Source organism: Bombina bombina, chromosome 2, assembly GCF_027579735.1.
Source record: "Bombina bombina isolate aBomBom1 chromosome 2, aBomBom1.pri, whole genome shotgun sequence".
NCBI lineage: Eukaryota > Metazoa > Chordata > Amphibia > Anura > Bombinatoridae > Bombina > Bombina bombina.
The window spans coordinates 499,348,766-499,372,511 of NC_069500.1; the positions used below are offsets into that span (position 1 = coordinate 499,348,766).

The following is a 23,746-nucleotide window of genomic DNA, read 5'->3' on the forward strand; positions in this document are numbered from 1 at the left end:
TTTATATTAACTATATTAACTCTATCTAACCCTAACACCCCTAACTAAATTTATATTAAATTAATCTAATTCATTTATAAACTAAAATATTCCTATTTAAATCTAAATACTTACCTATAAAATAAACCCTAAGATAGCTACAATATAATTAATAATTACATTGTAGCTATGTTAGGGTTAATATTTATTTTACAGGTAAATTGTTAATTATTTTAAGTAGGTATAATAGCTATTAAATAGTTATTAACTATTTAATATCTACCTAGTTAAAATAATTACCCAATTACCTGTAAAATAAATCCTAACCTAAGTTACAAATACACCTACACTATCAATAAATTAAATAAACTACAAACATCTATCTAAAAATACAATTAAATTAACTAAACTAAATTACAAAAAAAAACAAACACTAAATTACAAAAAATAAAAAAAGATTACAAGATTTTAAAGCTAATTACACCTATTCTAAGCCCCCTAATAAAATAATAAACCCCCAAAATAAAAAAAAATTCCCTGCCCTATTCTAAATTAAACAAATTTCAAAGCTCTTTACCTTACCAGCCCTTAAAAGGGCCTTTTGTGGGGCATGACCCAAAGAATTCAGCTCTTTTGCATACAAATACAATACCCCCCCCATTACAACCCACCACCCACATACCCCTATTCTAAAACCACCCAAACCCCCCTTAAAAAAGCCTAACACTACCCCCCTGAAGATCTCCCTACCTTGTCTTCACCACACCGGGCCGAACTCCTGATCCGATCCGGGCGATGTCTTCCTCCAAGCGGCAAAGAAGAATTCTTCCTCCGGCGATGTCTTCCTCCAAGCGGCAAAGAAGAATTCTTCCTCCGGCGACGTCTTCCTCCAAGCGGCAGCAAAGTCTTCATTCTTCCGGCGGCATCTTCAATCTTCTTTCTTCGCTCCGCCACCGCGGAGCATCCATCCCGGCCGACTACTGAACTTGGAATGAGGTACCTTTAAATGACGTCATCCAAGATGGCGTCCGCCAAATTCCGATTGGCTGATAAGATTCTATCAGCCAATCGGAATTAAGTTAATAAAATCTGATTGGCTGATTGAATCAGCCAATCAGATTCAAGTTCAATCCGATTGGCTGATCCAATCAGCCAATCAGATTGAGCTCGCATTCTATTGGCTGTTCCGATCAGCCAATCAGATTCAAGTTCAATCCGATTGGCTGATCCAATCAGCCAATCAGATTGAGCTCGCATTCTATTGGCTGTTCCGATCAGCCAATAGAATGCGAGCTCAATCTGATTGGCTGATTGGATCAGCCAATCGGATTGAACTTGAATCTGATTGGCTGATTCAATCAGCCAATCAGATTTTTTTAACTTAATTCCGATTGGCTGATAGAATCCTATCAGCCAATCGGAATTCGGCGGACGCCATCTTGGATGACGTCATTTAAAGGTACCTCATTCCAAGTTCAGTAGTCGGCCGGGATGGATGCTCCGCGGCGGCGGAGCGAAGAAAGAAGATTGAAGATGCCGCCGGAAGAATGAAGACTTTGCTGCCGCTTGGAGGAAGACGTCGCCGGAGGAAGAATTCTTCTTTGCCGCTTGGAGGAAGACATCGCCGGAGGAAGAATTCTTCTTTGCCGCTTGGAGGAAGACATCGCCCGGATCGGATCAGGAGTTCGGCCCGGTGTGGTGAAGACAAGGTAGGGAGATCTTCAGGGGGGTAGTGTTAGGCTTTTTTAAGGGGGGTTTGGGTGGTTTTAGAATAGGGCTATGTGGGTGGTGGGTTGTAATGGGGGGGGGGGGGTATTGTATTTGTATGCAAAAGAGCTGAATTCTTTGGGGCATGCCCCACAAAAGGCCCTTTTAAGGGCTGGTAAGGTAAAGAGCTTTGAAATTTGTTTAATTTAGAATAGGGCAGGGAATTTTTTTTATTTTGGGGGTTTATTATTTTATTAGGGGGCTTAGAATAGGTGTAATTAGCTTAAAAATCTTGTAATCTTTTTTTATTTTTTGTAATTTAGTGTTTGTTTTTTTTTGTAATTTAGTTTAGTTAATTTAATTGTATTTTTAGATAGATGTTTGTAGTTTATTTAATTTATTGATAGTGTAGGTGTATTTGTAACTTAGGTTAGGATTTATTTTACAGGTAATTGGGTAATTATTTTAACTAGGTAGATATTAAATAGTTAATAACTATTTAATAGCTATTATACCTACTTAAAATAATTAACAATTTACCTGTAAAATAAATATTAACCCTAACATAGCTACAATGTAATTATTAATTATATTGTAGCTATCTTAGGGTTTATTTTATAGGTAAGTATTTAGATTTAAATAGGAATATTTTAGTTTATAAATGAATTAGATTAATTTAATATAAATTTAGTTAGGGGTGTTAGGGTTAGATAGAGTTAATATAGTTAATATAAATACTATAGTAACTATATTAACTATATTAACCCTAATATAATTAGGGTTAATATAGTTAATATATATAATGTAATACCTATATTAACTATAATATACTTAGGGTTAACATAGATAATATAGCTGGCGGCGGGGTAGGTAGATTAAATTAGGGGTTAATCATTTTAATAGAGATGGCGGCGGTGTAAGGGGCTTACATTGGGGGTTAATAATTTTAATATAGATGGCGGCGGTGTTAGGGGCTCACTTTAGGGGGTTATAGATATAATATAGCTGGCGGCGGGGTACGGGAGCGGCGGTTTAGGGGTTAATAACTTTATTAGGTTGCGGCGGGGTACGGGAGCGGCGGTTTAGGGGTTAATAGCTTTTTTATTGTTAGGATAGTGAGGGGGGATAGCGGATAGAGGGTTAGACGTGTCGGGCTATGTTAGGGAGGCGTGTTAGACGTGTCGGGCTATGTTAGGGAGGCGTGTTAGACGTGTCGGGCTATGTTAGGGAGGCGTGTTAGACGTGTCGGGCTATGTTAGGGAGGCGTGTTAGACGTGTCGGGCTATGTTAGGGAGGCGTGTTAGACAGTGCGGGTGTTTTAGACTTTAGTCAGGTTTTATAGGCGCCGGCAGTTTCTAACGTGCCGCAAGTCACTGGCGACGCCAGAAATTTGTACTTGCGCAGATTTCTGGACATCGCTGGTTTGTCAGACTTACGGCACGTTAGCATCTGACGGCGACTTATATGGGATAGCTCGAGTTGCGAGCTGAAACTGCGGGCAACGCTGGTTCCCTCGCTTGCGCCGCAAACTGCGATCTATATCGGATCGCGCCCTAGGACTGACAATGCTTAAAACAGGTAGAGTAGTCTAAGTAATATAGACTTTTTTTGTTGCGACTACAAGTCTACCCAAGAAGGAAATGTTAAATTTCATCCATCTAGACATGTCTTTCCTCAATTGTAAGATAAGTGGTACAAAATTCAATTTACAGGGGTCAATTAAAGGGACACTGTACCCAAATTTTTTCTTTTATGATTCAGATAGAGCATGACATTTTAAGCAACGTTCTAATTTACTCCTATTATCAAATGTTCTTTATTCTCTTGGTATCATTATTTGAAATGCAAGAATGTAAGTTTAGATGCCGGCCAATTTTTGGTGAACAACCTAGGTTGTCCTTGCTGATTGGTGGATAAATTCATCCACCAATCAAAAACTGCTGTCCAGAGATCTGAACCAAGAAAAAAGCTTAGATGCCTTATTTTTCATATAAAGATAGCAAGAGAAAGAAGAAACATTGATAATAGGAGTAAATTAGAAAGTTGCTTAAAATTGCATGCTCTATCTGAATCACGAAAGAAAAATTTTAGGTTCAGTGTCACTTTAAATTCTGAGAGATATTTATTCCTGAGTAACAAAGAATAACAAAGAAATTGATCTCTAAAAGTTTCTTAGTGTGGCCTTGTAGGTTCATTGTCAAACCTTTGCATTGGCTATTGTTTATTTTGTAACCCAGTACTATCCCAAATTGAAAGAGAATGTTGTTAACAATGTGAAGAGACAATAAAGGCTTTGTCACAGCTAAAATAATATTATCTGCAAAAAGAGCAAATTTATGCTCCTCCTCACCTATTTTAATTCCTGAAATGTTTGGGCAACCTCGTATTGTAGAGGCCAGGGTTTCTATGCAAAAAGCAAACAGTAAAGGGGGGGCGGAGCCGGAAGCTGCCATGAGAGCAGTGTAAAACCGGAGCTCCGTGCATGATGCCCTGAAATATCAAGTTTATTCTAGGTGGATATTTGAAAAACCGCAAAAGAGGAGAAGTAGAGGCAATCTAAACACCTAGGCTTCAAGATGAGCCCCTTTGCAGAAAGATATGACATGCCGGTGGACATTTAGAAGAACTATCTTAGTACACTTCTAAAGTAGCTGCGCCATAACGGAAGTGAAACTGAAACGATACCAGAGGCCTACCCTAGAGCCTGCAGAGTAACGAGCAACGCAGACAGATCAAGAACCCCAAAAGTAAGACCACATTAACAGAAGAACCAGGAAGCTGTCAGGCTATCGCTCCATGGAACGGAACATGTGGCAAAGGTGAGCCCTTCTAATATAAATGGCTGAAACATAGTGCACGCAAAACAGTTAACCGCTGCGACACACATATCACTGTCTCTGCTTAAAAGGCTACAAGACCCGCTAACTGCTAAGCATCTAACCACCCTCATATGCAGCAGGTGTTACACGAGGAACAGGCACATAGATGAAGGGAGATTATCACTGACAACGTCGGGGGAATGAAAACAGCATGAAAAGCAGTTAAAGTAAAGAAAGGTTCCCCTGAGGCACATAACTCTACATCTGAGAAGCTAAGTTCAGAAACATAGACGCATCATCAGCGGTAACTACTTATAATCAATCACTATAGATATTATTCTGGCAAACAGCGATTTCAAGGGGTAAAACTCTGCAGAGCATACAGCAACAGAAGCACTTCCTGAGAAATACTCAGTGTTAAACATGGCGGCAAGACGTAACATTAGAACTGATAAGACAACTAAGCAGACACCTTTAAAAACTCTCACCATGACATCATACTTACAAGCTGCAGACGTGATGGAACCATTACATGATGAAGCCAACCCAGGAGCACAATCACCTACACCTTCCCAGAACTCCCAACACAAGACCATGGTGATAACTCCTGAGCCGCAAATACAAGCATCTTTCTTAAGTAATCTGCCATCAAAGCAAGATATAGCGGATATAGTCCGTACGTGTATCAGGGAAGAACTTGCTACCTTATCTCAAGACATCCACACACTTGGTTTTCAAGTTGAATCACTAGAAAGCAACCATGACCAACTAAAAGAAGAAGTCCAAGTCTTAACTGAACAGGTCAATACTCAGCAAGATGTCATCCAAACCCTCCAAGAAAAAATGGAGGACATGGAAAACCGCAGTAGGCGGAAAAACATTAGAATTAGAGGAGTACCAGAGGAAGTCTTGCCTCGAGATTTCCCTGTTTATCTGCAAGCCCTGTTCCAGCATGTAAAAGAAACTTCACACACGACGGATATACAATGGGTGAGAGCACACCGATCACTTCGTCCCAAACCTCCCAGTACAGCACCTCCTAGGGACATCATCATCAGGTTCAAGAATTTTCTAGAGAAAGAGATGATCTTAAACCAGACACGCAAAAACCAGCCAATCCGCTTTAGAGGTACTGTATTGCAGTTCTATCAAGACTTGTCATATGAGACTTTGCAGAAGAGGAAGGCATTCTCCCCTTTGACCACAGCATTAAGAAACAAGAAGATCCCCTACCGTTGGGGTTTCCCAGCACAGATTTGGGTCATTCAAGATAATATTAGACTTATCTGTAAAACGCCAGATGAAATAGCGTCCTTTTGTTCCTCTCTGGACATTGAACCTATAAAGCCAACATCTGACAATAGCAACAGCCAGTCCTCTACCAAAAGACCTAACGACAGAATTCCAAATTGGCAGACTGTTTCCACAAAAAAAGGGAAAACTTTGATTCCTGTACCAACTAGATCACCTGTAACTAATCTAACTGTTTCCACAGAAGTGTCCTGAATTCTAGTCAATATTAATTTACAGGGCCTTATACCAAGATAGTTTATCGTTAGAATTGCCTTTCAGTTTGAAATTGTTTATTTACCAGAATGAAGGAGATCCTGTTAGATGAGACCCAGGGGCTAGCAACACCAAATCCCCCATGTATTCTCTCAATATACCCTATGTTAGGAAGAGAGACTTGTATTGTAATCCATATACTAAAACTTCAGTATATATGTTTGTTTGTTATGTGTTTACTCTAATGCACAACTTAGTTCTCACTGTTAATATTTTGTTTTGCAGAAAAACCTGTGTTCAAACTTTTTCTCCCGAACCCAGAGCAATGTACAATGCAGCATTCCTGATCAAGTTCTATCAAGTATAGGTAATGATGTCGAGACACACAGATAAACGCTCACACCATCTGACTTTACTAACACAAAACGCTAAAGGGCTGAACTCACCTCATAAACGCAGCAAAGCACTATCTGACCTAGCTAAACGACATGCAGACATAATATTCTTGCAGGAGACTCATTTTCAATATCAAAGAGAACCAAAATATCTAGGGAAAACATACACCACACATTACCATAGCTCAGGACCCCATAAAAAAGCAGGAGTGAGCATCCTAATCAAAAAAGACCTCCCGTTCACGACTTCACATATCAGTAAAGACAAGGAGGGCAGATTTCTAGGCCTAACTGGGCTGTTATATGGAAGACCCATAACGTTAGTAAATGTCTACGCACCAAATAACAAGCAAAATTCTTTCTTCCACACTATGTTTAGGAAAACATTAGATTTGGCAGTAGGTCCAGTGTTTCTAGCAGGAGATCTAAACTTTCCCCTCCAGCCCTATAAAGATAGTTCCAATCCTAAAATAATGGTATCCAAAAAAACTACTACTACATTATGGAGAAACCTAAAAGACCTTAACTTATATGACCTTTGGCGTCTTATACACCCAGATACAAAGGATTACACTTTTTATTCTAGCCCCAACAAGACGCATAGCAGATTGGACTATATTTTCACTAATCAGAAAGGCCTCCCTAATATACATAGCTGTGATATTTCCCCAACAGCATGGTCAGACCATTCGGCAGTAAAACTAAAATTCTCTTGGCCAGAAACGCAGTCAGATACGTTTCTTTGGAAGTTAGATGACACTTTACTGAACGACCCAGACACCCAATCGAAGATATCAACACTGATCACAGAATATTTTGCACACAATGTAAATTCTATAAATAATAAATATATGATTTGGGAAGCACATAAAAGTGTATTGAGAGGGGAACTAATAAAATTAAAAGCCCAGAGACAGCGTCATATGAGGCAACAATATAAAGATCTGGCTGATGAATTTTCCCGAATGGACCTGGCAATAAAACAAAACCCAAATAATTTAGAAATATTCCAGAAGTACCAAACGGCCCGCTCAGCCCTAGACAGTTTTTTAGATATAGAGTACCATAACCTACAACGGAAAACAAACAGCATGTTTTATTATGAGAGCAATAGAGCAGGCAAACTGCTAGCGAGGGCACTAAAAAAGAAGCGGTTTAAGTCATATATTTATGAGATTAGAAAACCACAAGGTCAGAGTCCCCTAACCACAACAAAAGAAATTCTAGATAGTTTTAGAGAATATTATATTAATCTATATAACATTTCCAAAACACCACCCTCAGAGGAACACCTCATAAATCTCAAGTCATATGTAGCAAAGTGTAATATTCCCAATATTACACAAGACCAATTGCAAGACTTAAAGAAACCCATCACGGCGCATGAAATACAGCATGCGATTAGCACATTACAAAATGGGAAAAGTCCAGGCCCAGACGGCTTCTCATCAAAATATTATAAGCTCTTTTCCCAAAACCTAGTACCCCACCTAACGCCCCTTTTTAATGAAGTAACGGATAATAACCCGTTTCCTCCCTCTATGCTAGAAGCACAAATCTCAGTAGTCCCTAAGCCAGGGAAGTCCCCAGACACCCCGGCAAATTTCCGCCCAATCTCATTGCTGAATGTGGACATAAAATTATATGCCAAAATATTAACAGCACGTATTAATAAAGTCCTCCCCCAAATAGTCCACATCAACCAGGCCGGCTTTACGCCGACACGAGAGACACGAGACAACACTACTAAACTTTTAGCGCTAATGGAACATGCACACCGTATGCACACACCCTCCGCATTCATTTCAATGGATGCGGAGAAAGCCTTTGATAGGCTCAGCTGGAACTTCCTAAAGCAAGTTCTATCTAAATTTGGGTTTGATCAGGAATTAATTGGGAAGATTTTCTCATTGTATAACACCCCACAAGCAAAAGTTAAGCTCAATGACTCAGTCTCAGACCCATTCCAAATAACAAATGGTACGAGGCAGGGATGCCCCCTGTCTCCACTACTTTTCGTGTTATCCATGGAAGTATTAGCCTCATATGTTAGGGATAACGAACACATAACAGGGCATCGGATAGGACAGTCGGAATACAAAATTACAATGTATGCAGATGACATATTCACCACACTAACGCACCCTAGCGAGTCAGTCCCCGCCCTTATTCATTTGATACAAGAGTACGGCCTCTACTCTAACTTCAGTATAAATATATCTAAATCTGAATTGTTGAGTATTAACTTAGAGCCAGCAGCAGTAAAAACTCTGCAACAGCAATTTCAATTCAGAATTCAAGATAAAGCGATCAAATACCTTGGGGTACATATCTCTCCTAATATCTCTGAAATTTTAACACTTAATTATAACTCACTTAAACTACATATATCCTCATTGCTAAGAGCTTGGAACAATAAATTCCTTTCCTGGCTTGGTAGACTTAATGCGATCAAAATGGTCATATTACCAAAAATTTTGTATTATATGCAAACCTTGCCCATTCCCCTCCCGGAACAAACAATCTACCAGATACAAAAAATGCTAACCAAGTTTATATGGGCAAATAAGCGACCACGCATAGCAACAGCAACACTTTACCGTCCAAGAGAATTAGGAGGCATGGGGGCCCCGAACCTACAACACTATAGGCAGGCAACCTTTCTGACCAGAATCGTTGACTGGTGTAAGAATGCAGTCAATAAAGAATGGGTCCAGCTAGAACATCAGTTAGCTAACAATACTCCGCTAGGAGGCTCCTGCTGGCTCCCTCCCAATCAAAGAGCACTTCCAAAAACTGTAGCCACAACGACGTGGGAAACTTACAAATGTTGGGATAGGGTAATCAAGAAATACCCGCACATCTCCTCGACATACTCCCCGCTGACCCCGATAATGGGGAACGCACTCCATCCACTTAACCTTATAAAGAGAGGGGAATATCCCTTAAGTATACGAGAATCTCTTCCTGTCTGTGAATTTTACACAGCAGGAAAACCGAAATCGCAAGAAGAAATTATTGCTCAACATGGCCCTAGATTTCAAGATTGGCTAGCGTATTTGCAAATATCCCACTTTCTCACCACACACCCGTCCAAAGCACATCTAACTCGACCTCTTACCCCATTTGAGAATATATGTATCAACCCTCTACCAAATCGAGGAATATTATCTCTCCCACACAGACAAATTTTAGTTACATACTCTAAAACACTGCCATCTTATGTCAGCGCATGGGAGAAGGAATCAGAAAGCTCTATGCCCAGGCGAACATGGTGTGATATATTCACACGCATGAGTAAAGCTTCTTCATCCATCTCTATTCAAGAGATGAATTTGAAACTGATGTGCAGGTGGTACTATACACCAGTGCGTCTACACCAAATTTTTCCCACAGTTTCAGACATGTGCTGGAGAGGCTGTCAAGATAGGGGCACGCCATATCACATCTGGTGGCAATGCCCAATAGTAAAAGATTACTGGGAGGCCATCAAAAGAGAAATCGAGAAAGTTTTGCAACTGTCCTTACCACTAAACAGCTGGACTCTTCTTCTTAACTCATTCCCTAAAATAACTTGTAAATATAGGCTAACACTCTTGACAATTATGGTCAATTCAGGGAAAAAATTAATACCATTAAACTGGAAGAAGCCAGACCTTCCTTCAGTGGAGGTATGGAAAGCTACAGTAACACATGCAATTACATTAGAGAAATACCACTTCAAGCTGACCAACCGACAAGACGACTTAGACTCAATACGATTTATATGGGACGAATATAGAAATGCCTGACTAGATAAATAGTGAGAGTAATAGCCGAGAACCTTAGTACCCATAGCAAGGTAATTTGTACGTCTTAGACACCAGCTAAGCAATGGAATGCAAAATTTTCACTCAACCATTCAAGCACAAGTACATAAACGCTCTGGGTTCTCCCTTCCCCTTTCTTTTCTTTGTTTTATTTTTTAAAATCCTAATAACTAGGAATTCCTTTCTGCAGTTAAATTGTTAATAATATGTTAAATGTATAAGTAGATAATGTGAAGCAAAGCTGTAACTGTACACCTTACCATTGAAAACTGTATGCTTCTGAACTTTTCAATAAAAAGTTAAAAAAAAAAAAAAAAAAAAAAAAAAAACAAACAGTAAAAGGGCCAGGGGACATCCCGGTAGTGTTCCAATACAAATTTGTATGTCTTTAGTTTTATTTCCAGCAATTTTAACAAATGTAGCTGGGGTGGAATAAGTAGCATATATAACCATGAGAAAACATCCAGGAAAATCCATCTGCGACAGAATAGATTGTAGATAAGATTAATCAATCCTATCAAATGCCTTCTTTGCATCCAAAAAAAGATACAGAGAATGCACTTTGTTGACTAAAAAGTAGTTGACAAGATCAATTACATGTCTAATGTTATTTGAGGCCTCTCTATTTTTAATAAATCCAACTTGGTCTGGATCAATTTAAGTATGATCTCAATAAGTCTTATAGCCAGAATTTTAGTAAAAATAAGGTAGTTTAAGGTATCAGAATCCTCCTTCTCTAGCTTGGTTAAGTGATAATTGCTTAAGAATTGGGATATGAGTTCAGTTTGGTTATCTGGACTTACAGGTTTAGGAAGATTGTATAATTGCTGGTAAAAATGTGCAAATTCATCTGCAATTTCTTGAGGATGACGTGTTATAGTCCCGTTTGCGCATTGAATCTGTGGGACAGAGGTGGATCTTGTAACATTTGTCTAACGGTCTATCAGGCTTGTTAGCCAGAATGAAATAATCAGCTTCAATGATTTTGACTGAACACAGGCCTCCTCTGATAATAAGGAATCTTATTCTACCTGTTTCAGTAGTAAAGTAGAGGGAGGCAAACCGTTGCCCCTTTTATTATGATTAGGAAACCATTTTTAAGGTGTATATAAGTAAAATGTATGTATTTTAAATCTTCATCTCCACATATACACCAAACAAAGAAACAAGTCTTATCTAGAAGGGTTATAAGAAGGGATGTATTTGTGAACCAGAAAGCTGACCATATGCACTATTATAAAGCTGTAAGGTTTAACTTTAAATGCTGACTGATATATTTTTGTTTATTTACAGTTCATCCATTGCCATTTTAATTTAAGTTATATGAAATAGAATAGGGAAAAAGGAAACAGGTGATTTCCCACTAATATAAATTCATAGGAATTTTGTGTATTCTTGTCATTGTTCTGACTTACCAAGTTGACCCAGATGTCCCACATAGATACGTAACAATATCTAACAAATCTTGATTGCACAGTTCTGCCAGACATCCCAAAAGTCCGATCGTGGCACGAAGACCTCCACCAGAGCCCAAAATAGCAATGACTGGTTCCTTCTGACTGTTCTAGAACAGAAAAATGGCATTCCCTTTTACCACATTTACCATATATTTATTTATATTATTTAGATACAATTGATAGTAAATATAAAAATATTTAATATTGGCAATAGATTTATGGAATTAAATAAGCATATCTACATTTAACCACATATAAACCCAAACATACACATGAAGGATGCATTACTGTAGATTAATTATTTGTGAAATTCTACAATCCTGGGACATAATACTTTCCGTGTAAACTGTTGTTTGGTATATACTTGTTAAAGCCAACTCCCCTCACTTGTATGATCATTTTTGAATGCAACAAACTACAGAATAATACAAAATAAAGAAAATTCCTGCTATTTGTAGCTTTATAATTTTCCGAAAATAGAAAAGTAGAGTGGAATCAAAAAACATCAAAATAAGTGGGAAAAAAGGAACATGTATTCTCAACAACTTTTCAATAAACAACTTTAACATTGTTTTTTATAAACAACTTTAGCCCTGAATACCTGTAACCGTCTAGCAGTATCTTGTTAATACCATGGGGCCTATTTATCAACTGTGTAGCGGACATGACCCACTGTAGCGATCATGTCCGCCAGACATCGATAAATCCCTACAGTATACACTGTCGGTATTTATCATTGAACAAGCAGTTCTGGTGAACTGCTTGTGCAATGCCACCCCCTGCAGATTTCCGGCCGATCGGCCGCTAGCAGGGGGTGTCAATCAACCTGGTCATATGAGATTGGGCGGATTGATGTCTGCAGCCTCAGAGGCAGTGGGCGAGTTAAGGAGCAGTGGTCTTAAAGGGACACTGAACCCAATTTTTTTCTTTTGTAATTCAGAAAGAGCATGCCATTTTAAGCAACTTTCTAATTTACTACTATTATCAATTTTTCTTCGTTCTCTCGCTATCTTTATTTGAAAAAGAAGGCATCTAAGCTTTTTATTGGCTTCAGTACTCTGGACAGCACTTTTTTATTGGTGGATGAATTCATCCACCAATCAGCAAGGACAACCCAGGTTGTTCACCAAAAATGGGCCGGCATCTAAACTTACATTCTTGCATTTCAAATAAAGATACCAAGAGAATGAAGAAAATTTGATAATAGGAGTAAATTAGAAATTGCTTAAAATGTCATGCTCCATCTGAATCACAAAAGAAATTTTTTGGGTACAGTGTCCCTTTAAGACCGCTGCTTCTTAACTCCTGTTTCCGGCGAGCCTGAAGGCTCACGCGGAAACAATTGCATTGGGGGCAATATGGGCGTTAATAAATCGGCCCCCATGTGTTAACATACAAAATAACACTGCAGAAGTACGTAATAAAGAAGATATACAAAGAATATATCATATTTCTAAATATCTCCCCATATATTTAAATTAATACTAGACATACAATTTTTGGACTGTTATTTAGTACCTACCAGTTCCTCTACTACTCAACTGCCAAACCCAGGGATGACACACATTTTAAGATGTGGATATACAAAAAGATGAGGAAGAGAGAAAAAAAAACAATAACAATTGTTTTTTTTGGTGCACCTATGCTAAAATAGTAATGATTACAATGGTGCATTAGTTTCAGAAAAAAAATATTTTGTTGTAGATTTCAAGTGGATCACAATCTTTATTGCGAGACGTACAAACACAATTGTCAGGTTGCAAGATTTTTATCTCTTAAACCCATATTACAGGTTGTGAACCACTGCGCAAGCTCACGCTAACTAATGCTCCTTATACTTTCAATGACAGGTGGAAAGCAGAAACTTATGCTACACTTTTATAGTACAAGTTCATTGTTAAAGGAACATTAAACACTAAATAAATGCTAGATAAAGTGTTGCATTACAAAAAAAAAAAAAAGATTAGTCTTAGAATAACATTTAGATGTATTTTTTAGTTTCATTAGCTTTTTAAATATTGACTAATAAAGTTTTAGTGTCTATAAAACATGGGAGCTGCCATGTTGTAACTTAGCTCACAATTTCAGAATAGAATTGCAGGAAAATATAAACAAAATTACTAATATAGTAGATTGCAGATATATATATATATATATATATATATATATATATATATATATATATATATATATATAAATATATATATAAATAAATATATATATATACACACTGTATATGATTTATCATTTTACATTACCATGTCAATGTGTTTAATGTCCCTTTAACTCTTCTACTCAAGTGATAAAAATTAACGCTAGAAATATTTACCAAAGTAAAAAGCTCTGGGAAAGTCATTGTGACTGGTATTACGGGTTTTTACAAACCCGGCGCTAGCCGCAGAAAAGTGAGGGGAGAGCAAAATTTAGCTCCACATCTCACCGCAATACCAGCGCTGCTTACGGTAGCGGTGAGCTGGTAAAACGTGCTCGTGCACGATTTCCCCGTAAGAATCAATGGGGGTGAGCCGCCTGAAAAAAAACCTAACACCTGCAAAAAAGCAGTGTTCAGCTCCTAATGCAGCCCCATTGATTCCTATGGGGAAAGAACATTTATGTCTACACCTAACACCCTAACATGAACCCCGAGTCTAAACACCCCAAATCTTACACTTATTAACCCCTAATCTGCTGCCCCTGAGATCGCCGACACCTGCATTATATTATTAACCCCTAATCTGCCGCCCCAACGTCGCCGCCACTATATTAAAATTATTAACCCCTAAAACTAAGTCTAACCCTAACCCCCCCCTAACTTATATATAATTTAAATAAATCTAAATAAAATTACTACAATTAAATAAATTATTCCTATTTAAAACTAAATACTTACCTATAAAATAAACCCTAAGCTAGCTACAATATAACTAATAGTTACATTGTAGCTATCTCAGGGTTTATTTTTATTTTACAGGCAACTTTGCATTTATTTTAAATAGGTAGAATAGTTATTAAATAGTTATTAACTATTTAATAGCTACCTGTAAAATAAAACCTAACCTAAGTTACAATTACACCTAACACTACACTACAATTAAATATAATTAAATACAATTATCTAAAGTACGAAAAAAAAAACCCACTAAATTACAGAAAATAATAAAATAATTACAAGTTTTTTAAACTAATTACACCTAATCTAATCCCCCTAATAAAATAAAAAGCCCCCCAAAATAATAAAAAGCCCTACCCTGTACTAAATTACAAATAGCCCTTAAAAGGGCTTTTTGCGGGGCATTGCCCCAAGGTAATCAGCTCTTTAACCTGTAAAAAAAAGTACAATACCCCCCAACATTAAAACCCACCACCCACCCACACACCCAACCCTACTCTAAAACCCACCCAATCCCCCCTTAATATAACCTAACAATAACCCCTTGAAGATCACCCTTCCTTGAGAAATCTTCACCCAACTGGGCCGAAGTCCTCAATGAAGCCGGGCAAAGTGGTCCTCCAGATGGGCAGAAGTCTTTATCCAAGCCGGGAAGAAGAGGTCCTCCAGAAGGGCAGAAGTCTTCATCCAGACGGCATCTTCTATCTTCATCCATCCGGCACGGAGCGGGTCCATCTTCAAGACATCCGACGTGGAGCATCCTCTTCTATCTTCAACTGACGACTGAATGAAGGTTCCTTTAAATGATGTCATCCAAGATGGCATCCCATCAATTCCGATTGGCTGATAGAAATCTATCAGCCAATTGGAATTAAGGTAGAAAAAATCCTATTGGCTGATGCAATCAGCCAATAGGATTGAGCTTGCATTCTATTGGCTGTTCCAATCAGCCAATAGTATTGAAGTTCAATCCTATTGGCTGATTGCATCAGCCAATAGGATTTTTTCTACCTTTATTCCGATTGGCTGATAGAATTCTATCAGCCAATTGGAATTGAAGGGACGCCATATTGGATGACGTCATTTAAAGGAACCTTCATTCATTCGTCGGATGAAGATAGAAGAGGATGCTCCGTGTCGGATGTCTTGAAGATGGACCTGCTCCGCGCCAGATGGATGAAGATAGAAGATGCCGTCTGGATGAAGACTTCTGCCCGTCTGGAGGACCTCTTCTTCCCGGCTTGGATGAAGACTTCTACCTGTCTGGAGGACCACTTCGCCCGGCTTCGTTGAGGACTTCAGCCTGGTTGGGTGAAGACTTCTCAAGGTAGGGTGATCTTCAAGGGGTTAGTGTTAGGTTTTATTAAGGGGGGACTGGGTGGGTTTTAGAGTAGGGTTGGGTGTGTGGGTGGTGGGTTTTAATGTTGGGGGGGTATTTTTTCCTTTTTTTCCAGGTTAAAGAGCTGATTACTTTGGGGCAATGCCCTGCAAAAAGCCCTTTTAAGGGCTATTTGTAATTTAGTATAGGGTAGGGTTTTTTATTTTGGGGGCTTTTTTAATTTATTAGGGGGATTAGATTAGGTGTAATTAGTTTGAAAAACTTGTAATTATTTTATTATTTTCTTTAATTTAGTGTTTTTTTTTCTTCGTACTTTAGATAATTGTATTTAATTGTAGTGTAGTGTTAGGTGTAATTGTAACTTAGGTTAGGTTTTATTTTACAGGTAAATTTGTCTTTATTTTAACTAGGTAGCTATTAAATAGTTAATAACTATTTAATAACTATTCTACCTAGTTAAAATAAATTATTAGTTATATTGTAGCTAGCTTAGGGTTTATTTTACAAGTATTTAGTTTTAAATAGGAATAATTTAGTTAATTGTAGTTATTTTATTTAGATTTATTTAAATAATATTTAAGTTAGGGGGGTGTTAGGGTTAGGGTTAAACTTAGATTTAGGGGTTAATAACTTTAATATAGTGGCGGCGACGTTTGGGGCGGCAGATTGGGGGTTAATAAATGTAGGTAGGTGTTGACGATGTTAGGGACGGCAGATTATGGGTTAATAAAATTTAACTAGTGTTTGCGAGGCAGGAGTACGGCGGTTTAGGGGTTAATATATTTATTATAGTAGCGGCGATGTCCGGTTCGGCAGATAAGGGGTTAAAATTTTTATTTAAGTGTTTGCGATGTGGGGGGGCCTCGGTTTAGGGGTTAATATGTAGTTTATGGGTGTTAGTGTACTTTTTAGCACTTTAGTTAAGAGTTTTATACTATGGCGTTAGCCCATAAAACTCTTAACTACTGACTTTAAAATGCAGTACCAGGCTTGACAGGAGAGGATCTACCGTTCACTTTTAGGAAGACTCGTAATACCAGCGTTAGGCAAATCCTATTGAAAAAATAGGATACGCAATTGACGTAAGTGGATATGCGGTACACCTGAACCTGCAAGACTCGTAATACCAGCGGTCGTTAAAAAGCAGCGTTAGGACCTCTCAACGCTGCTTTTTAACCCTAACGCAAGACTCGTAATATAGCCATTAATTAATTGGTCTGTTATATGTAAAGACTCATATCACACAAAAAAAACAACAAAAACGCAATAACACATAAATGACAATTGCAACACTGGGTAAAATGTTTTGCAAACAACGTCATGCAATGCATTAACATATTATATATTTGCATAAGCCTAATTAGGAGACATTTTAAAAGTGTGTTAGCGTACATGGTATCCATTCACCAAAGCTCAGATCCTCTTTTATCCATCTGCAGTGGCCAAGGCACACATCTACATATGTATGTAAATTTACATATGCATAATTATTGAGTATGCCATATCCTGTAAGCTAAGGGGATCAGTAGGAAAAGTGAGATCAGGACTCAACAGCTAGAAATCACTTAGAGAAATCTTTCTGTTAATGTTTTTTTTTTTTTTTTTAAAGTCTCACTGATGTGATTGTCACTATTAGTACAGGTTTCCCCATTACCGTATTGCACAATCATGAGTTCAAAAGGAACCTATTGCAGTCTGATTCCATCCTTACCACTGCTAACAGTCTAAATGTCAATTGTATCTAGGCATGATGGGCATACTGGCATATTATATTCGCTCAATGACTATATTGTCACTTTTAATATTTTAACATTTTTTGCATAATTTTTTGGTTTGGATATATCTACAAGTAGAGTATGGGTTTCTATTACAAATACATAGGCATTAGCCTAATTTTTATTTACACTATTTTCATTATTAAAAATGAGATTTTATTGAATGAAATTTAGAAATTTCAAGATGAAATATATGGGTAAGTAATAGACATCATTTTGAAAGTTATAATTAGCTTAAAAAAATTCAAATAGGGATTGCTCTACAGGGCAATATTCATACACTTTAATTTCTATACAGTGTAATATTGAACAAAACAGACAAATACAGAGTCCCAATAATAAAAGTTTCTGTAAACCAATGGCTGTGACTTCTTCCGAAGAAGGTATTATTGTTCAGGCTGCACTCCTCACAATATAGGTACAACGGTTCTGGAATATCAAACAGACAAAGGGGTGCCTCATGTGCATATCAATCAGTTGTATACAACATCAGATATAGAGCAAACAAATGGGTACTCACATTTGGCTAGATGCACACAAGCACACTGGGGTGCTCCAGCCAAATGTGATTACCCATTTGTTTGCTCTATGTCTGTTGTTCGATACAACTGATTGATATGTGCATGAGGCGCCCCTTTGTCTGTTTGATATTCCAGAGTCATTTTGAAAGTATAGTATTTTGTATTGGGATGTGGTGACAATAACAATTATATTTAGACATTGAGAAATCAGTGGTATTTGTTTTTACAAAAAAGAAAAATGACAACATTAATGTTTAACAGTGTTTGATTTGACGGGATGTTAATATCTCATATAGTGATGTCCCGAATAGTTTGCAGGCGAATAGTTCCCGGCTAACATAGCTTGTTCGTGTTCGCCGTGGCGGGTGAACATATGCGATGTTCGGTCCGCCCCCTATTCGTCATCATTGAGTAAGCTTTGATCCTGTACCTTACAGTCAGCAGACACATTCCAGCCAATCAGCAGCAGACCATCCCTCCCAGACTCTCCCACCTCCTGGACAGCATCCATTTTAGATTCATTTGGAAGCTGCATTCTTAGTGAGAGGAGGGACAGTGTAGCTGCTGCTGATTTAATAGGGAAATCGATAGCTAGGCTAGTGTATTCAGTGTCCACTACAGTCCTGAAAGACTCATCGGATCTCTGCTGTAAGGACAGCACCCCAAAAAGCCCTTTTTATGGCTAGAACATCAGTCTGCTTTTTTTTCCCCTGTGTAATCTAATTGCAGTTACCTGCCTGCCAGCGTGTGTGTCAGGCTCACAGTGTATGCTGTGCCCACTTGCCCAGTGCCACCACTCATATCTGGTGTAACAGTAGTGTACATTTTAAAAAAACAACACTTTTTTGACTGTGAAATAATAGCAGTCAGTGGAAGCGGCCGGGATCATGGGCGGGGATGTCCGGGCGCGTGCATGGGGAGGGAGCGGGTGGGAACTGCTACACTACAGAAAAAGTTGGTGTAAAATTTTTAAGGAATAAAAATTAAAAAAAAAAAAAGATCAGGCAGGTGGTGGGAGCTACACTACAGAACCCCCCCCCCCCCCCCGAAAAAACTACTTTTTTTTGCAAACTGGGTACAGAGGGTCTGATGTGTCAGGTGGGAGGCTGATCTCTACACTAAAGCTAAAATTAACCCTGCAAGCTCCCTACAAACTACCTAAGCAACCCCTTCACTGCTAGCCATAATACACGTGTGATGCGCAGCAGCATTTAGCGGCCTTCTAATTACCAGAAAGCAACGCCAAAGTCATATATGTCTGCTATTTCTGAACAAAGGGGATCCCAGAGAAGCATTTACAACCATTTGTGCCATAATTGCACAAGCTGTTTGTAAATAATTTCAGTGAGAAACCTAAAATTGCGAAAAAATTTAAGTTTTTTAAATTTGATGGCATTTGGCTGTGAAATGGTGGCATTAAATATACCAAAATGGGCCTAGATCAATACTTTGGGTTTTCTACTACACTACACTTAAGCTAAAATTAATTATTTTACTGTGAAATAATAGCAGTCAGTTTCCCTCAAACGTGTGCATTCCAGGTCCTGCCAGGACACAGTGTCACACCAGTGCAAGTCATATCTGCTAAAACAGTAGTGTACATTTAAAAAAAAAAAAAAAACCCTTACACTACCTGATCGATACAACATCATACCTGATGTTTTAAAGCACGTTATTCCAAACAATTTAGGAATGTTAGGTGATTTATGCCCTTTATGGATTAAAACCAGACTCTGCATCAACTATATAATTTTCCATGGGAGTTTGCCATGGATCCCCCTCCGGCATGCCACAGTCCAGGTGTTAGTCCCCTTGAAACAACTTTTCCATCACTTTTGTGGCCAGAAAGAGTTCCTGTGGGTTTTAAAATTTGCATGCCTATTGAAGTCTATGGCGGTTCGCCCGGTTCGCAAACTTTTGTGGAAGTTCGCGTTCGCCATTCGCGAACGCAAAATTTTAGGTTTGCGACATCACTATGAGTAAATATAATTTGTATAATGATATAGAGAAGAAAAACAAAAAGCAACAACTGAAATGTGTTTCATTAACACTAACTTGATAGCAAGGAACATGACACTGGCTTAAATATGCTAAGAATGTAGAGTGCACTTCAGTGAATTATTTGAATACTTAAGTCTTGACTACCGAGTGTAGAAAAAAAAAATGTTATCTATTACTTTAATGTAGCATACTTAAGACTACTGAACACTTATGAACACTATGACATTCTAGTAAAGGTTCTATTAATGTGTGAACATCTATAAAACCATATCAGTTTGTGTGCGTGTTACCAACAGCCTACATAGTTAAAATTACTATGTTCAATGTATCTGACAAAGTGGTAATATTCAGATTTATATATATATTTAAGCAATGCATGAAAAGAAAAAAAAATCTAGAGAATATGTAGATCTCCTTAAAATGTTATTTTCTCCAATAACTGCATCTCTCTCTATACAGCCATTCTCCTATTTTAACCCCTTACAGCTGCCAGTTGAAGCTACACATCTTCATACTGGGCAACACTAATATTGCACCCTCTAGCAATTGCAGTATACAGTCACAGATTAGAGTAATGCTGCTGGCCTTTTAGTAGTTGTATTATACACACTAACCCAACACAAGTGTGTTGTGTACACTAACCCAAAGTACACTATACAGCTGTCAAAAAGCCTGGAACATCACTGATCTGCCTTTGTCACGGAGTCTACCTAGGCTCCATTATTCCAAATATGAAGATGAAGATCTTCACCAACTGGCACCTGTTAGAGGTTAAAATAAGAAAAAGAGATGGAAGAGCGGTGCAGGCACAGGAGGGAAACAATAGCATGAGGAATACTAAGGGCGATATTACAAGTGGCACAGCAAATCTCATTTTTTTGCTAGTGAATACACCACTAGTGGAATGCTTTTTGCACTTCTCTGGATCTGCTCGTATTACAAGTTGAAAAAACATGTTTTTTCACTAGCGGTAGCCCGAGACATCGCTAGCAGAGTTTTCACATGCGCGTACATGTATTCTCCCATACAATACATAAAAATCAGACCAGCCTTAAAGGGACATGAAACCCCAAAATTGTCTTTCATGATTTAGGTAGAACATAAAATTTAAACAACTTTACAGTTTACATCTATTATCAAATTTGCTTCATACTCTTGGTATCATTTGTTGAAGAAGCAGCAATGCACTACTGGTTTCTAACTGAACACATGGGTGAGCCAGTGACAATAGGTATATATTTGCAGCCACCAATCAGCAGCTAGAACCTAGGTTCTTTGCTGTTACTAAGATTTCCTAGATAAATCTTTCAACGGATAACAAGAGAAGGAAGCAAATTAAATAATAGAAGTAAAATAGAAAGTTGTTTAAAATTGTATTCTCTGTCTAAATATCTAATTATTACTTTACTATCCCTTTAAGACTCATTTCTGCACTAAGTGCCATCCTTAAGGAGTCATATATTATACATCACCAGCATTTTCATGGAGTAGCAGCCTCTCCCAAATAACCTATGGCCTGGTAGCTACAAGCCAGAGTAGTTGACCCAATGGCTGCCAAAATGACATTACACTTGCAGGCCTCTCTGGTAGTCTGGGGTTAAGAAGAAGCAGTGGAAATGCCTAATTTAAATTTTTATTTCAAAATCACCTGCAGAAAAATTATCACTAAAAAAAATCTAATTGTAATAAAAAGTTCTGCCTCTGGGGTTCATCATATACAGGTCTGATTTGAAACAAATATATTATAGATGGCTAAATATTTTAATGATTGCAAATGAGGGAACCTAAAAAATTGATTGAAACAGAGCACTCTGGCATCATCTATTTTTAATCAAATAATGCATTTATACCAGGGTTTTCATCAATACGAAGCTAATGACTATGAGGCCCATTTATCAAGCTCCGTATGGAACTTGAAGGGCCGTGTTTCTGGCGAGTCTTCAGACTCGCCAGAAACACCAGCTATGTAGCAGCGATCATAAAGACCGCTGCTCCATAACCCTGTCCGCCTGCTCTGATCCTGCTCTGATGAGGCGGACAGGAATCGACGCAATTCGACCCGATCAAATACGATCGGGTTGATTGACACCTCCCTGCTGGCGGCCGATTGGCCATGAGTCAGCAGGGGGCGGCGTTGCACCAGCAGCTCACAAGAGCTGCTGGTGCAATGTTGAATACGGAGAGCATATTGCTCTCCGCATTCAGCGAGGTCTTGCGGACCTGATCCGCACTGTCGGATAAGGTCCGCAAGACCTTTCATAAATAGGCCTCTATGTATTTATGAAATATAACAAGATAATATATCAAATATATGGATTGATCATAATCTATCAGCTGAGGCCTTTCTGGCTCTTTTTCGAAATGAAGTCCACTTTTCATTTCACCACAATTACAATAGCGTGTTTTTGACTATTTTCTGCAGCCATAATCACTTTTTAGGGACAAAAAAAAAAACCTTTTTGTAATCAAAATCCATTTTCAATAGACTTTTCAAGAACAGCTTTGCCTTTTCAAATTCAGCACCTCAAGGCACTTGATAAAGCCTCAAAATGGCCTTTTGGACCTCTTTGCAAGTATCTAAGACCATTTAGAATCATTTTATTATGGTGCACATGTGCAAGACACTCTGAAATGGCCACTGGAGACGTTTTAGAAGTGTATTAGCGAACATGGTATCAATTCACCAAATCTCTGATCATCGTTTTTCTATCTGCAGTGGCCAAGGCACACATTTACATTTGAATGTTAATTTACATATGCACAATTATTGAGTATGTCATATACTGGGGATCTGTAGGAAAAGTGAGATCAGGACCCAACAACTATAAATGACATGGAGAAATCTCTTTCTGTTTTTTGTTTTTTTTGTTTTTTTAAGTCTCACTGACATGATTGTCTCTATTAGTAAAGGTTTCTCCATAACGGTATTGCACAAACGTGAGTTCAAAAAGAAACTATTGCCGTCTGATTCCATTCTCACCACTGCTAACAGTCTAAATGCCAATTGTATCTAGGAATGATGGGCATACTGACATGTTTGCTCAATTACTATATTGTCACTTTTAATATTTTAAACATTTTTCTACCATTTTTTGGTTTGGTTTCATCTACAAGAAGAATATGGGGTTTATATTGCAAATACATAGGCCATCTACTTAACGGACCAGTTCACTCAAACGACAAAAACTCATTCTATGCAAAATAGCTATTTTCTCTAATCCACATGTGCCATTGCAGAAAAGAGCGTGCACTGGAATCCAAGTTCTTTGTAGCTTCCCACAAACAAACTAACTCCAAAATTCAGAGCGCATAGTTACATTTTGCCACGGATGCTTGTTTCTAATAGTTATACAATTTAACATACCCATTTACTTAGGAAAACCTCAGATGATCCATGAAATCTCACATCCCCATTTATGCCTCACGTAACTGACATCTCACATTGCAGAATATCCCTTCTCATTGCAGAATATCCCTAACGTTACTAACATCTTACATTGCAGGTTATCCCTTCTCATTGCACAATATCCCTTCTCATTGCAGAATAA

General features: G+C 38.1%; 1 protein-coding gene across 2 annotated transcripts in view; it reads right to left on the bottom strand.

Annotated features, from left to right (window-relative positions):
* Nucleotides 1-23,746, bottom strand: part of PLA2G4C (phospholipase A2 group IVC) — a 153,981-nt gene that overhangs the window by 67,951 nt on the left and 62,284 nt on the right. For both annotated transcript variants that reach the window (XM_053702236.1, XM_053702235.1), the window contains exon 4: nt 11,631-11,779. In XM_053702236.1, coding sequence (XP_053558211.1) covers nt 11,631-11,779 — 149 coding nt within the window. The remainder of the gene's footprint in view (nt 1-11,630; nt 11,780-23,746) is intronic.